The sequence below is a fragment of the Chelonoidis abingdonii genome, chromosome 9, assembly GCF_003597395.2.
Source record: "Chelonoidis abingdonii isolate Lonesome George chromosome 9, CheloAbing_2.0, whole genome shotgun sequence".
NCBI lineage: Eukaryota > Metazoa > Chordata > Testudines > Testudinidae > Chelonoidis > Chelonoidis abingdonii.
Window position 1 is genome coordinate 20,503,699 of NC_133777.1, and position 15,578 is coordinate 20,519,276.

At 42.5% G+C, this 15,578-nt stretch overlaps 1 protein-coding gene across 3 annotated transcripts in view; it reads right to left on the reverse strand.

Annotated features, from left to right (window-relative positions):
* Positions 1-15,578, reverse strand: part of CPPED1 (calcineurin like phosphoesterase domain containing 1) — a 105,466-nt gene that overhangs the window by 42,213 nt on the left and 47,675 nt on the right. For 2 of the 3 annotated variants that reach the window (XM_075069265.1, XM_032773929.2), the window contains exon 3: positions 9,645-10,067. The exons of the other annotated variant lie outside the window; for it this stretch is intronic. In XM_075069265.1, the coding sequence (XP_074925366.1) occupies positions 9,645-10,067 (423 nt within the window). The remainder of the gene's footprint in view (positions 1-9,644; positions 10,068-15,578) is intronic. 3 annotated transcript variants of the gene reach the window in all.

Below are 15,578 nucleotides of genomic sequence, written 5' to 3' on the forward strand. Positions count from 1 at the left end.
GGACCGAAGCAAAACTTTTGAAGGTGCGCCAGAGAGCAGAGCACCAGTCCCTTCCCGGACTCCTCTTCTTTTTTCCAACCGCCTTTCTCCCTTCCTCCCGGCGTGGACCCGGATAACCTCAGACCAATGGGTCTTGCGCACGGTGGAGTTTGGTTACCATCTCCAGTTTATTTCGCCTCCACCCTCCCACCCACCCTCCCCGTCCCTCTTCAGGGACCCCTCTCACGAGCACCTCCTCTGGCAGGAGGTCCTCACGCTTCTCGAACTCGGAGCGATAGAAGAGGTGCCTCACGACCTCAGAGGCCGAGGGTTTTACTCCCGCTATTTTTTAATCCCCAAGTCGAAAGGAGGTCTCCGTCCCATCCTAGACCTCCGCGGACTCAACGCCTTCGTAAGGAAGTTACGATTCCGCATGGTATCCTTGGGGTCCATCATCCCTTCCTTGGATCGGGGAGACTGGTTCGCTGCTCTCGACATGAAGGACGCGTACTTTCATGTTTCGATCTACCCGCCTCACAGACGCTTTCTCCGCTTTCTGGTGCGGGACCGGCACTTTCAATTCACGGTCCTACCATTTGGCCTGTCCTCTGCCCCACGTGTCTTCACGAAATGTATGGCAGTAGTGGCCGCTTGCCTCCGTCGCCAGGGGATATGTGTCTTCCCTTACCTGGACGACTGGCTGGTTCGCGCGTCCTCCCAGGCTCAGGTCGCCGCGCACATGACAATCATCAGGGACCTGTTCGAATCTCTAGGGCTCCTGATAAATTTCGACAAGTCCATCCTCGTACCATCCCAGAGGATAGAATTCATCGGGGCCGTCTTGGACTCTATGGTCGCGACAGCCTCACTTCCACCCAGCCGTTTCCAGGCACTACTCACTATCATAGACAGCCTGCTAGCCTTCCCCACGACCTCGGCCAGGGTCTGTCTCAGCCTCTTAGGCCACATGGCGGCGTGTACTTTTGTAACCAAGTATGCCAAACTCCGCCTGCGCCCACTGCAGATATGGTTAGCTTCGGTTTACCGTCCACGCAGGGACAGCATGGACATCGTTGTCACACTCACAGAAAGCGTCCTACACTCCCTCCGATGGTGGCGAAATCCCGCCCTGGTGTGTGCGGGGTTACCGTTTCACCCCAGACAGCCGTCCATTTCCTTAACAACGGACGCATCCTCTCTGGGCTGGGGAGCTCACATGGGGTCTCGTCGAACACAGGGCCTCTGGTCCTCTCGGGAGCTCTCGCTGCACATAAACATCAGGGAGCTGAGGGCCGTCCGCCTCGCCTGCCAGGCTTTTCTTCCTCACCTGCGAGGCCGTTCTGTCTTAGTGCTCACGGACAACACCACCGCGATGCACTATATAAACAAGCAGGGGGGGACGCGCTCTCTCCCTCTTTGTCAGGAGGCGATAACGCTGTGGGAAGTTTGTGTAACCCACGGCATCGATCTGGAAGCCTCTTTTCTTCCAGGAGTCCAGAACGTGTTGGCAGACCGGCTCAGCAGGTCCTTTCTAGCCCACGAGTGGTCTCTTCGTCCGGACATAGTCCATTCTCTTTTCCGGCGGTGGGGATTTCCCCGAATCGACCTCTTCGCGTCCCGCACCAACCGGAAGTGCCCCCTGTTCTGCTCCTTCCGCGGTCTCGACCGCGGCTCTCTGTCGGACGCGTTCCTCCTACCTTGGTCGACCCACCTCCTCTATGCCTTCCCGCCGTTCCCCTTGGTGCACAAAGTCCTCGTAAAGCTACGCAGGGACAAGGCCCGACTAATTCTCATCGCCCCAGCGTGGCCTCGCCAACACTGGTACCCCACGCTGTTGGACCTGTCCATAGCCAGTCCGGTTCCCCTGCCGGTCCATCCGGACTTGATATCACAAGACCACGGCAGGCTTCTCCACCCCGACCTCCGGTCCCTCCACCTGACTGCGTGGCTCCTGGCTGGCTGAGCTCTGCAGAGCTGCGCTGTTCCACCCCAGTGCAGCAAGTGCTCTTGGGAAGTAGGAAACCTGCAACCAGGGCTACCTACCTGGCAAAATGGAAGAGGTTTTCCTGCTGGTGTCAATCACGAGGACTGTCACCAGCTCAGGTTCCCATCCAAGTGCTACTGGAATATCTATGGCACCTTAAACAACAAGGCCTCGCGCTCTCATCCCTCCGCGTCCACCTAGCGGCCATTTCCTCCTTCCATCCAGGAGAAGGCTCTTCCTCCGCCTTCTCTCACCCTATGGTCTCGAGGTTCCTCAAGGGCCTGGAGCGCCTGTATCCCCAGGTCCGCTATCCCGCCCCCTCCTGGGACCTCAATCTGGTTCTCTCGAAACTAATGGCCCCTCCTTTCGAACCCTTGGCAACCTGCTCTCTCCTGTACCTATCGTGGAAGGTGGCGTTCCTTGTGGCCATTACATCGGCCAGGAGAGTCTCAGAGCTTCGCGCTCTGGTGGCGGACGCACCATACACGATATTCCATAAAGACAAGGTGCAACTCCGTCCGCATCCGGCCTTTCTGCCCAAGGTGGTCTCCCCATTCCACCTAAACCAGGACATTTTCCTTCCAGTGTTTTACCCAAAACCTCATGCGTCTCGCAGAGAGCAGAGCTTGCATTCACTCGATGTTCGTCGGGCGCTGGCGTTTTACATTGACCGCACCCGACCCTTCCGAAAGACCTCCCAACTATTCGTTGCCGTCGCAGACAGGATGAAGGGTCACCCTGTCTCATCGCAAACAATATCATCCTGGGTGACGGCCTGCATCAAAACATGCTATGCCTTGGCTCACACTTCTCCAGGGCGAGTTACCGCTCATTCCACGAGAGCGCAAGCGTCCTCGATTGCCTTCCTCGCCCGTGTGCCTATACAAGACATATGTCGTGCAGCCACGTGGTCGTCAGTGCACACTTTTTCTGCCCATTACGCCTTGGTGCAGCAGTCCCGGGACGATGCGGCTCTTGGCTTGGCTGTTCTGTATTCAACAGTCTCCAACTCCGACCCCACCGCCTAGGTAAGGCTTGGGATTCACCTACTTGGAATGAATATGAGCAAGCACTCGAAGAAGAAAAGACGGTTACTCACCTTTGTAACTGTTGTTCTTCGAGATGTGTTGCTCATATTCATTCCACACCCGCCCTCCTTCCCCACTGTCGGAGTAGCCGGCAAGAAGGAACTGAGGAGCGGCCGGGTCGGCAGGGGCATATATACGGTGCCGCAAAGGCGCCACGCCAGGGGGCGCCTGCCGACCCGCCGGGTGTTGCTAGGGGAAAATTCTTCCGACGAACGTGCACGTGGCGCGCGCACACCTACTTGGAATGAATATGAGCAAGCACTCGAAGAAGAACTAATTATCCTTTGTATGAAATAAACAAAGGTTCAGTTTTAAGAAACAATACATATTTGTTCAAGTAATATGAACTAAGGGCCAAGTTTTCAGCTCAACTTGCACCCAGCCTTTCACATACAAAACTGTGTACACGTAGCTTGAGCCTGCACTTTTCAGGTGCATACACCTGTGTACACACTATTAAAATTTGAACAGCTGAGCATGCATACAACTCCTGTAGAATCCACTGGCTCCAACTGATGTTGCAGGTGCAAATCCTAACATGCACAAGCGTTAGGGTAGGTCAAATATGTTTTCACTCCATAGGTTTCACATTGGTTTTCCTCACCTTCACTTAGCAAGAGAAAGAATGTGTGTGCACATAAGGGAGACCAGCCTTTTCAAACAGAGGCCTAAAACTCAGAAGTTATAGCACTATGGTTTCAGAAACAAATTTCTGTTTCCTGATAAAAACTGCTTTGGATTGAGCTGATCTACTATTACACTCCAAACCAAAAATCTCTGTGACTATATACAAGAAAATGGATAATTTGTTAGATATATACTTATCTGTACGGTTTAACTTCATAAAGTAATAATACTCATTTACAAGTGCCAGATTTTCAATTCATAAATATTTATCATAAGGACATGATTTTATCTTTAATTAGCCCAACTGTTAAGGACACTTCTAACGTGAGAAATGTAATTCAGCATTTCGCACCAGATGTAGCTTCTGCCAGTTAGTCTTTTATCTTTGCTTGTAATGAATGAGATATTGAAATCAAATTAAAAACATTATGTTAACATGCAACTGATTATTAAAGTAACCACACCAAATCTGAGCTCTAAACTTGAAAAGGATACTGAAGTTTCTAAATCAAGTTAATCAATCTGAAGAAACTTTATGCAATATTTGAATGGTGTTTTAGCATTCCTTCCTAAAAATCTGCATGTGTTTTTTCTTCATGTATAGTACAACCAAGTTTACCTATTGCTATATAACCCTTTATTAAGTGCAAATGTTTTTCCTATCTCACTTTCCCTGGCAATTTCTTCTCTGCCCTTCTCCAACATTAAAATTGCTTTTTTGTATTAGAGAGAGAGAGAGACAGACTTTAAAAACAGGAAAAATATTCTAATTTCAGACAAAAATATCTTGTTAACCTTTACAAAAGAGAATTCTTTACTAGAATTTTTCATCATTACAAACCATTTTGTATAGCATTTCAAGTCATTCCCACTGAGGCAGAGAAAAGTACTAGAACACTGGCGGGGAAGGACATGGAGGGGTGTTAAAAAACCTTTCATTAAAAAGCCAGAATAATTTTCTTAGATTAGAGTCAGAAAATTAGAATAAATATTAAGGGATCAAAAGGTTAACCTACTTAACCTGCAAGAGCCAGAGTATCTTTTTTTTTTCCCCCCCCCCCCCCCAGAAAATAAGCAAACAGAGTACACCAGAACTTTGTTTTCTATTGTCTATCTCTTTCTTCCATGTATATATGAGGTGAATTATGGGGAAAACCAATTTCCTAACCAAGGACGTGCTGAAATTGATTAATTCTGGGGAAAAGCATAAAGAGAGAAAATAACTGGTGTCACTACACATCTGTGCTACCATGATAACTGTTTTTTATACTCATACAAAGAAGGTTCTTCAAGAGAATAAAAAAAATGGAAGCAGAATGCATCTGTTACTAAGGAAACTCAGAGTCACAGAGAGCGCTCAGTTTCTGATTCAGAGAATTTTTCACAGCTTATTTAGTTAGGCTGTTGTATTGCTTGCTTTCCAGTGCTTTATCCTCATTTCATTTGTTTAATTAATATGAACGTTTGACTGATTGTTATTAGTTATTAAATCATTTACTTATTCTGTAGAATAAGCCAGAATTATCCATTAAAGTACCTGTAAGTGAACCAAACAGAATGTACCTCTTATTATGTGAGGGTGGGTGATCTGTTCATTAGAGTGGTCTTTTATTACTGTCTCTTTTCCCCATAAATTAAAGCTATCTTGGTGCACTGATAAAGTTTTAACATATTTAAGTATTGACTTTTTATTACAGCTACCAATATGTCTTAGACAAATGAATATGAAATATCACTGTAAGAAGAGAAACTATAAAAAAGCCAGGGGTGCACCAAGTTAAATACAGCAGCTATGTACTATTTTGTGTTATCTTTAAATCAATTAACTCTGTAAAACATTATCTGAACAGATAGCACTTTGAAGTATTAACATGATTGTGACCAGTCAGAAAATAGGAATGATTGACCTTTATATACTGATAAAAGTTTCAGTCAACCAAGTTTCAGTCTAATGGCAGGACAAGACTATGCAAGATGTAGTTCTGTGAAATATTCTGATACACTGTACAATGTAAACTTTAAAAGGCAAGTGGAATGCTAGTTTTCAGTAACACTATTACTCCTGGGGGAATTCTGCACCACTGCGTGTGTGCATAATTAATGAGCAGTGCCTATTTTTAATATTATGCACAGAAAAAAGCTTCTGTGGGAATGTTGCTGTAGTTCCGCCTTTTGCCCATTAGAGGGCATTGTGGTGTTAGAACAGAGCAGCTGCTCCAAGCCAGCTGGGGAAGAGAAAGAGCCTGTCTTCTTCAAAGCACCTGATGGACCAAGTCAGGAAACAGGGGCTATGCGGAGACAGACAGCGTTGGCTACTACGGGGGTCAGATGGGGCTGATAAAGGGTAGTGGGGGAGGACAGATGGGGGCAGGGTCTGAATGGGAGCAGAGGTGCAGAGCCACACAGGCAGAGAAAGAGGGAGGTGCAGAGCTACAGGAGGAGGGGGAGTGGCTGAGTGGGGACACAGAGTCACATGGGACAGGGGGTGTAGGGCCACATGGGGATGGGTGAGTGTGTGTCTGAATGGGGATGGAAGGACACATGTGGACAGGAGGTGCAAGGACACAGGGGAAGATGTGCCTGATTGAATGGGAGAGACTAGGGGTCAGCTAGGGTCTACCTGTGGGAAGCTCCCTAGCAGTCCCTCTCCACCCCCTCCCCCCAACCTCATCCATACTTTTCCCACTCATACCCAACAACCCTCCAAGTTCACATCCAGGCTCCTTCCCAGAAATCACTTCCCTCTCCTTCAGCTCCTTCATTAACCTTATTTCCCTAAAGCCTTTTCACTGCTTCTGAGAGGTGCGGGAAACACAGTTCCGTATTGTAGTTTAAATTAATTATTACTCAGAGTTCTGTATTAATATGCCTAATAAGGAATCTGTTTGTCAAAACATTTTCTGAATCTTTTTTGTTGTCTGTATTGTTATAGACATACTTGCTGACAGGTATTTTGAAATAAATGACCAAAAATAATTGAAACTGGTGGGATTAGATTTTGTTTTTTTGACAAAATATGCAGAATTTTGCAGAATTTGAAAATACTGTGCAGAATTTTTAATTTTTTGGTAAAGAATTCCCCCGGGTGTATATAATGCACTAGAACCTTAATGCAGTATCATGTATCAGTTACAATGAAGGCATTTTACACAGAATTAATTCTGATATAGGAATAATGTCACAATTACAAAATGGTACGAAATATTAGTAAGTCAACTGAATGAAAATAACCTTGGAAGACAACAATGTTTTGACTCTACATTAATGCTTATTTACCTACAGGAGACTTATGACACCCATTTCATTTTAGGCTTTGTCTACTCTGCAGAGTTTTGTCACTTTAATTAAAGCGCTTTAAACTGCTATTGCATGTCCATACTAGGCTCCTTATGTCAGCAGAGTAAATCCACACTAGCAGCTCTCGCATTGGCATAGAGAGCAGTGCACTGTGAGTAGCTATTCCACTGGGCAACTGGCTACAGGGTTCTTTGGGAAGGGTTTGCAATGCCTCATGGGACAGGTACAGCATCACATGATGTAGGTTGCACAATCCCATTGTTCCAAGGGCATCGTGCTAGATTGCCAGCCACTTTTCAACTGAAGTTAGTGGAGGGATGGGGGAGCATGATGGGGAGAGTGTGTGCGCGCGCGCGAAACACAGGAGACAGAGTGTGCGTTGGGGGAGTAAAAGAGAAAGGGAGGAGAAGTGCGTATGAGAGAGAGACAGGGTGTGTATCGGGGGAGAGGGAATGTGTTGGCATGCTGTCTCTAAGTTCAGCCAACCACCAGAAGCAACCAGCCCTGAGACGGAGGAGGGGGACATCTTCAACATCAGTCCCTGCCTCCCTGCACAGCACAGCACAGCAGTCTCTCTCTCTCTCTCTCTCTCTCATATACACACACTCTACGCCTCTGCCAGCCTGTCTCTGTGTTCCATAGTGTGGGAAAGAGCAGCATTCCCCGTTAATGATTTCCTCTTTGCTGCCGGAGCTGAGCGGAGCTTTGAAAGGGGAGGGGTGCATTCCCATGTAGCAGGAATGCAGGGCAGCCAAATTCAAAACAGTGAGCAGAGCAGTCATGGCAGGCATTGTGGGATACTGTGGGAAGCCAGTTATAGTGATATAATGAATCTACACTAATGCTTTGTTGCAAAAGGCTCTGTGCCTCTCATCAAAGTGGTTTTATTCGCTAAACTGAAGAGTTTTGTTACCAAAACTGGCATTGCAGTGTGAACACCTCCACTGTTTCGTCGCCAAAAGCTGCCTTTTGGCGATAAAACTCTGCAGTGTAGACAACGCCTAAGTACGAATATCTCACACATATATTTTTGAACACTTTAAAACAATGTGTAAGTATTTACCCTATTCAAGATATTTCCTATTAAACTAGTACTGAGATGAACAGCTCTTTGAAAACTCCGTAAACAAATATGCATATTGTATTTTTCTTAAAAAATGCTAAACAATTTTATTCACAAAGATTAAAAGGACAAAATGGAAGATTATATTTTGCACAAGAACCTCCACTATGATCCTCCAGGACAGTCTTGAAAGATACTTTTCCTTATACTCTTATATTATTTCCCATTCCCCTGGGCCATTTTGTTTCATATTATTGGCAGCAGGGATCTAATAATGAAAATAAAATGTGGCAGAGTATGATTTTGTAATAATGCATCTGTGAGGTATATTGCAATGTCAGAAAAGCTGTGACAGAAAAGGTTTAAATTTTAACAGTACCCAGGGATGGCTTTGTTTTTTCTTTTTTTAAAACAATAAACATATTTTAAAATGTTAACATTCAAAGATGCTTGCTGAACTACTGTGATAGTTTCTGGGCTTGGGAAATAAAATACTGACAATTATTTTTTGAGGAAACAGACACACACAGGCATAGACTTAAATACTCCCCAAAATTATGTATGTGAAATTCTAGGTCATTGTTCTAGAACAACCATACCTATTCCTTTTTTGCTACTGGTTAATGCAGAGAACATTTTTTAAATGGACAACCAAGCTAAGGTGATCACGGTAAAATACATGGTGATATGCAGCAGTGACATTTTATTGAGACTGCAGCTCTTCTTTTTATGGGGAGATGTAAAATGGGAGATGTCCTGCTGAGATTGATAGCTCACAAAGTTGAGCTGATCTGCCTGAAACTACTCTTTACCATAGGTAAACTTTTACACCTGTCAGATCAAACAGATTTGTCAATCACAAGATTCTAAACAAGACTTGAATCAGTATTATCTGGTGCTTCACTTCTATGGGATACAGCCTATTCTCTGCATGTAATTTTAAAAAATATTATATACACACACAGAGCAGTGGGAGGCTTCAACCTGTGGGATACTGTCCATTCACACAATCGAGCATCTTGGGCCTCATCTCTCTCTTAAACCCTTGTCAAATAGGCAGTCCAAACTAATGGCTGTCCATGAAGGATTATTTGTTTCGGGGGGGGGGGGAGTATACCCACTGTATGTAATTAATTTGTATTACCCCATTCAACCTCATTGTTTTAAATGCTATACAAACACATTAGGAGCTTCTGCCCTAAAGAGCTTACAGTTTAAAAAAAAGACAGAACATGTAAAAAGGCAGAGGGAATAGAGACAAAAAATGCACACATGGTGATATTAGTCACACATCTTACTACATTTCATATACATACACACAAAGTATCCCAAGCTGCTCAGATCTTTCTCCTTTTCAATTTTAACTGTTACTTCTACTTAATTTCTATTCTACTTATAAAAACATAACATACTGCCCAACTGCTACACATTTACCTCTAACTGCTTTTCTTTTTAAAAAGGCTAAAAATAAAAATTTCCCTTCCTATGCCAAACCCAAAACAAAGCTCTTAACCCAAACTCCACCGAACGTCCACTCCCAGGATATGAGCTGTTCACATCACAGTGCTGAAAAGAAAAATCAGTCAAATGCAAAAAGTAATGATACCTGCTTTATGAAACTTTTCCATCAGCTCGTGCCGAACAGACTTCTCCAAGTTAAAATAGTCATGGTCTTCATCCGGGTTTTGCAGAAATAGAGGAATATGCTGAAATACTATTACATGTTTACACTTCCGTTTTTCAGCTACAGCCAGTTGTGCATTAAGCCACTCATCTTGGGCCTGCTTTAACTCAGAACACTTAGAGGAATCAAAGTATAACTGAGAGTTAAGCACAAGAAAGAAAACTCCTCCAACCCAAAAACTGAAGTAATCATCTCCCCAGTGCTTGCAATAATCATCTATTGTTTCAGGTGTTGGAACATTGCCGATATCATGATTTCCGCTGACAAATACCAATGGAATGTCTTGGTCAATGTTCTTCAGGACATTTTTCAAATCTTGTTCTTGATCCTTTCGCCACTGAGTTCCTATAAAAAGAATTGAGTGATTTTACCAGTATTTTACCTTTTATGTTTATACTACACTTTTCCACCACCATCACTTAATTTTGTTTATACAGACAACACTGACAGTAAAACCAAATGATACTGCTATGCAGATAAAGCAAATATGCAGACAAAATGTACAATGTTATTCTTTAATTATATTTTTAATGTATCCATCAGCCATCTAAGCTTGATGCCTTCTCTGCAGTCTGTTTCCTTCATGCCTCCCTCCTTCTATGGCTAGTATTCTGCAATTCTCTATACCTTTCAATGCACAAGGCTGCCGAAGACAATTTACAGATTGCCCAACAGTAGATGCCATAAGGATGGTGGTCAGTATTTTGCATCAAACACATCATCTTTCTCCCCTTTTTTCCATCATAAGAACGACTATACTGGGTCGGACCAAAGGTCCATCTAGCCCAGTATCTTGTCCTCTGACAGTGGCCATTGCCCAATGCCCCAGAGGGAATGAACAGAACAGGCAATCATCAAGTGATCCATCCCCTGTCGCCCATTCCCAGCTTCTGGCAAACAGAGGCTAGATATATCATACAGACTGATGCTCATTGAGGAAAATGCAGAATCATTGGAAGGTTTAATTCAAGTTTGTGTACAAGGTAGCAAACGATGAAACATCTGGTTTATACTTTATGACTACCTAAAAGAATGGAGTTTTTGTTCATTACTAGAACTACTTCAGCAAAAACATAATTAGGGTCCTGTAGAAACTCATTTAGATAGTACAAGATTGTTTTAACAATTAATAGAACATGGGATTAATTTTAGGGGGGGGTAGTTGTGCACTTTACCAATTTGTTTTCCTCCCCTTCCCAGGGCTGATTTATAATATGCCTGTCTAAAATATTTATCATTCTGCTGACAGGAAGTCCTATTACTCTTGGGACATGCATATTTAAATCACTGGAGAAATATACACGATGTCATGAAAAGTTAGAAAATGTGTTTTTAGAGAGTGTTTATTTTACATTAAATCAAAATAAAAAAGTTTGTTCTATATTTGACAAAAGAATACTTTTAAAATATAGAGACAGTTGCTATGTGTTTACTATAAATGAATTAAAGTATTACATTTCTAAAAAAATATGTATGTATTTTACTTAAAGGAACAACGTCACAAAGGTAAATTTCACATAGTTGGATTTCAGAATCCATAAGCCATTTTTATAAAACTGGTTTGGATTTTTTAAAAAAAGTCTTTATTTACCAGGAGGTCTGAATTGGGGCTCACATTGCAGTGGTGACCATAAATGTAACAACTATGAAAAAACATGTTTACTTAAACAAATTTAGCGTTCTCAACTACACAGATTTTACATAAAATGTATTACAAAGTTTATTTTAATTGCACCTATCACTATAAGGTTTATACAATTTCTTTTTCATGCTTCTTCAACGTTTCTAGAGTCTGAATGCTGACATAGCCTTGACTTGAAATAAATTTTACTAATGACTTTTAAAAAGGAATTGAAAATTTAACAAAAACACAAGCTTAAAATAATCACCTTACCACTTTCATTTTGAATATTTAACAAATGACAGAAGTTTACTCTAGTGTTTTACTATTACTACGATTCTGTATAGGAGGGAAAAAAGCTTGAAAAATGCAAATGGATACATGAAGGAAAAAACTCTGACACTTTATTGATAGCAATGCAGTGGTTTCCTCAATTAGTACAGTTTTATTTATATAGCAACACGGGTGTACAGAGTGCCTTACAACAATAAAAATTCGCCATCAAAACAAAAAACAAGGTCTCTGCTTCCAACAGCCTCGGTGGTTGTATTAAGTGGTCAAAAGAATAATTTTAGGAGAATTAAATAGTTGGTTTCATATTTTTAGTAAAGGTCCAGACAATATATATGTTTATTTTTAAAAAATGAGAACAAGGAAGCGTCAAGGCAGCAATGTCTGTGTATGCAACAGAAATGGAGAGCTAAGGACCTAGATGTTATTTATATTACAGTTGGCACCTGGAGGCTTCACTGAGGTTGAGCATCAAGGCACGGTGCCCAGAACAAACAGAGAGAGTCCCTTAGCTAAGCGCTTACAATTTAACTAAACAAGGTGGATCAAGAGTGAGAGGGGACCCCAGGCGCACACTAAAAAACAGAAATAACTTGTCCAGAGTCCAAGTCATATAATAGGGCATTGGCATAGCAGAGAATACAACCCAGGTCTTCCGAGTCCTTGTCCAGTATCCTATTCACTATATAGTTCATGGACACAGGTGAAGAGGACAACAAGGAAGAGTCAAAGATAGCAGCACCTTTGGACCAGCTACTGGACAGCAGTTGCTGCATCGAACAAGTGTTTACACTGGATGACGTCAGGAGAATGTTAACTACCTGCACATCTTGCTACTCCAAAAGTTATGCATGCAGACAATAGAAAAATTAAAGAGTACTAAAAAGCAGGTTGCTATAACAGAGTTCTTCGGCGTATTGTAGCTGATTACTGTGACTGCTTAGGCTTCTGTATTCAGTGTGCTTTGTGTGAGCTAGTATTTCCTGGCAACCTGATTTGTTAGTGCTTATCTACTTTTCAATAAATGTGCACGCTTTCTAAATACAGAAAGTGATAGCACTTTTGTTTCCCTCACTACTTATTCGATGGCCTCTCAATTATCCAAACTCCCAATTATCTCAATATAATCCATGTCCCCCATCCTACTTGGATGAACAGGAGTATACTGTACGTAATCTAATACACATATCAACATAGTGTTCACCGTGGGGAAGGTTAAATAAAAGTGAAGTGATATTTATTAGTCTTGTATTTTATTGTAGCTGTTTCTTGAAGTGTGAAAATGGCAGACAGAGAAGGAGGACTGCTGGAAGGCATGACAGGGAAACTTGACTTGGGAAGTGTCAGGGTGGATATAACTAAAGTAATGAACAGTTCATTTTTGTTCAATTTATCCTGGAGTTATAATGTCAAAATGCCTTTAGTCACTAGCTACACCATACTATGTTGATGTTATATATTATGTTCTGTACATACAGCTTTGCTCCAAGATAAATGACTTTAAAAATTAATAGCCCACGAAGGATAATTTTGCTTTTAAGGAATATAAAGAAGCTAGAACTGTCACTAGAGTATAGTTGTCTGCAATTTTCCTTTCAGGTTTCTGTTCTATCATTTTTTGAAAGTTGAGTGACATGAGCAAAAGTATAAAGGGGAAATGACAACATCTCTGTTGCGGAACATCTTTCTATTGTAAGTTATTTGTAGGTCTCTATTTCTCTAAACATTTCCAATAGTGTATTGCTCAAAAAAGTCAAGACAACTTTTCTTCTCCCACTTAGAGCAGATTTCAAGAAAGGAAGAAGTCTATTTTGTAAATGTCTTTGCCAAAACTTGCTGCAGTCAGCAGGAGTAGTATTTGCAGTTTATTCTGCAAAGGTAATAATCCTTCTGCTAATAATCCATGCTACAATTTACGTTGGTAGCAATGCAGAAGAAACCTACATATTTAAAAAAAAAAAAAAAGATGTTTTTCAAATGCATTAGCTACAAATATGCTTTAACACACCACATAACTGGGGCCACAGATTTGTGGTTTTGTAAACATGTTTTATTGTGAATTTTGCATCAAAAAGACAACTCTTCATTTATGTTAGAGTTCACCCTCCTTTGCAGTTATTACAGAGAAATTATGCAATACAGATCTTCTTTCAAGCTGATGCTATTTTTATAAGCTCTCACTACCAAAATACTACCACCTGCTGTTTTGTACATAATCTGTGTGGTGGATAGACCTTTCTAGGGCAGCCAGCACTACCGACTGCAAACTTGTGCGCTCAGTCTAGGTGTGCTGCATCTGGATATCTCCTACTGATATGCAGCAAGGGCGGTGAGATGTGGTTCTCTTTGGGTTCTGGTGGCTGTCTAGCAAGGCACCATATAACAGGAGAGTTAATCATTGGAGGGGTCCTATTATCCAGGTCAGTGGGGGTTGCAGTTCCCAGTTGCCCCTGCATCCTATAATTTGGGTGCCAAATAATCAGACTAGTCAAGAATAGACGTGGACTCATACAACTCTACTGGCTATAGAGTTGACAATGCACAACATATAGGTTCTCTATTCTGCATGATTTCTCTACCTGACCTCCTCCAGGTCAGAAAGGGCTTTCTAATTAGCTTTGTACTATTCAAATTTGGTTCTACAGGGATAGACTGAAGACTGGAAAGAACTGCATTTTATGTAAGAATAATACAAAAATGGAATTATCTCAGGCAGATATAGTACCAAGTCTAAAAGAGTTAAAAGATGGTGTAGCACCACTGATGGAGGAATGAATAATGGGCCTGTTTCTTCTTTCATTTACAATGTCGTCTTTGGAGATACATCACTGTAAAAAAGACAATTAGGTCTATTCAAAGAAATACACATGATGACTACAAACAGCACTTTAAGACAAAGGTACATATACAGTATTCCATCCTAGAACCTCTTCCATCTGGCTTTCACCCCTTGCTCTCCACTGAAACTGCTTTCACTAAAGTCTCTAAAGAACCCTTCCTTACCAAAGCTCAGAAGCAGTACTCCATCCTCATCCTCCTTGGCCCATCAGCTGCCCTTGCCACAACCTACCATGTGCTTCTTGAAATCTTGGCCTCTTTTCTCTTATGTGCCTCTGTCCTCTCCTGGTTTCCCCCATATCTCTCTAATTACTCATTCAGTGTGTCCTTTGGAGAATCTTCCTCAAGCTCCCTACTTCCTTCTGTAGGTTCTTCAGGACTTTGCCACTGGTTCTCTTCTCTTCTCCCTCAACACCTTATCTGTGGGTAATCTCATCTGCAAACACAAATTCAATTACTATCTCTATGTAGATGATTCCCAGACCCTACTTTTTTCTCCCAACTTTCTCTTTCTGATTTGGGCCTGGGCTACATTGGGGGGACGGGGGGGGGGGGGGACGGTGTTTCGAACTAAGATACACAACTTCATCTATGCTATTCACGTAGATGAAGTCAAAGTATCTTAGTTCAACTGACCTGGCTGTCCTCACGGTGGTGAGTCGACCGCCGCGGCTCTCCCGTCGACTCTGCTTACTCCTCCTGCCGAGGTGGTGTACAGGTGTCAATTCGGGGATCGATTTTTCACATCCAGACGAGATGTGATAAATTGATCCCCGATACATCGAACATTACCTGCCGCTCCGGCAGGTAGTATAGACGTACCCTAAACTAAAATCAGGGCCTGTCTCTCTGATGTCTTCTCGTGGATTCAGCCGTCAGCTCAAACTCAACATGGCTAAAACAGCTCTTAAAACTTCCCGTTTCCTCCAACTACTGTGATTATCCTGCTTGCCACTGAGGCCCATGATCTGAGTGGCATTTTTGACTCAGACTTCTCTCTGTATCCTTACATCTAGGCTATGTCTAAATCTTACCAATTGTTTCTGCATAACATCTCTACATCCTTACTTATCCATCCACACAGCTGAAACTCTCATCCATGGTCT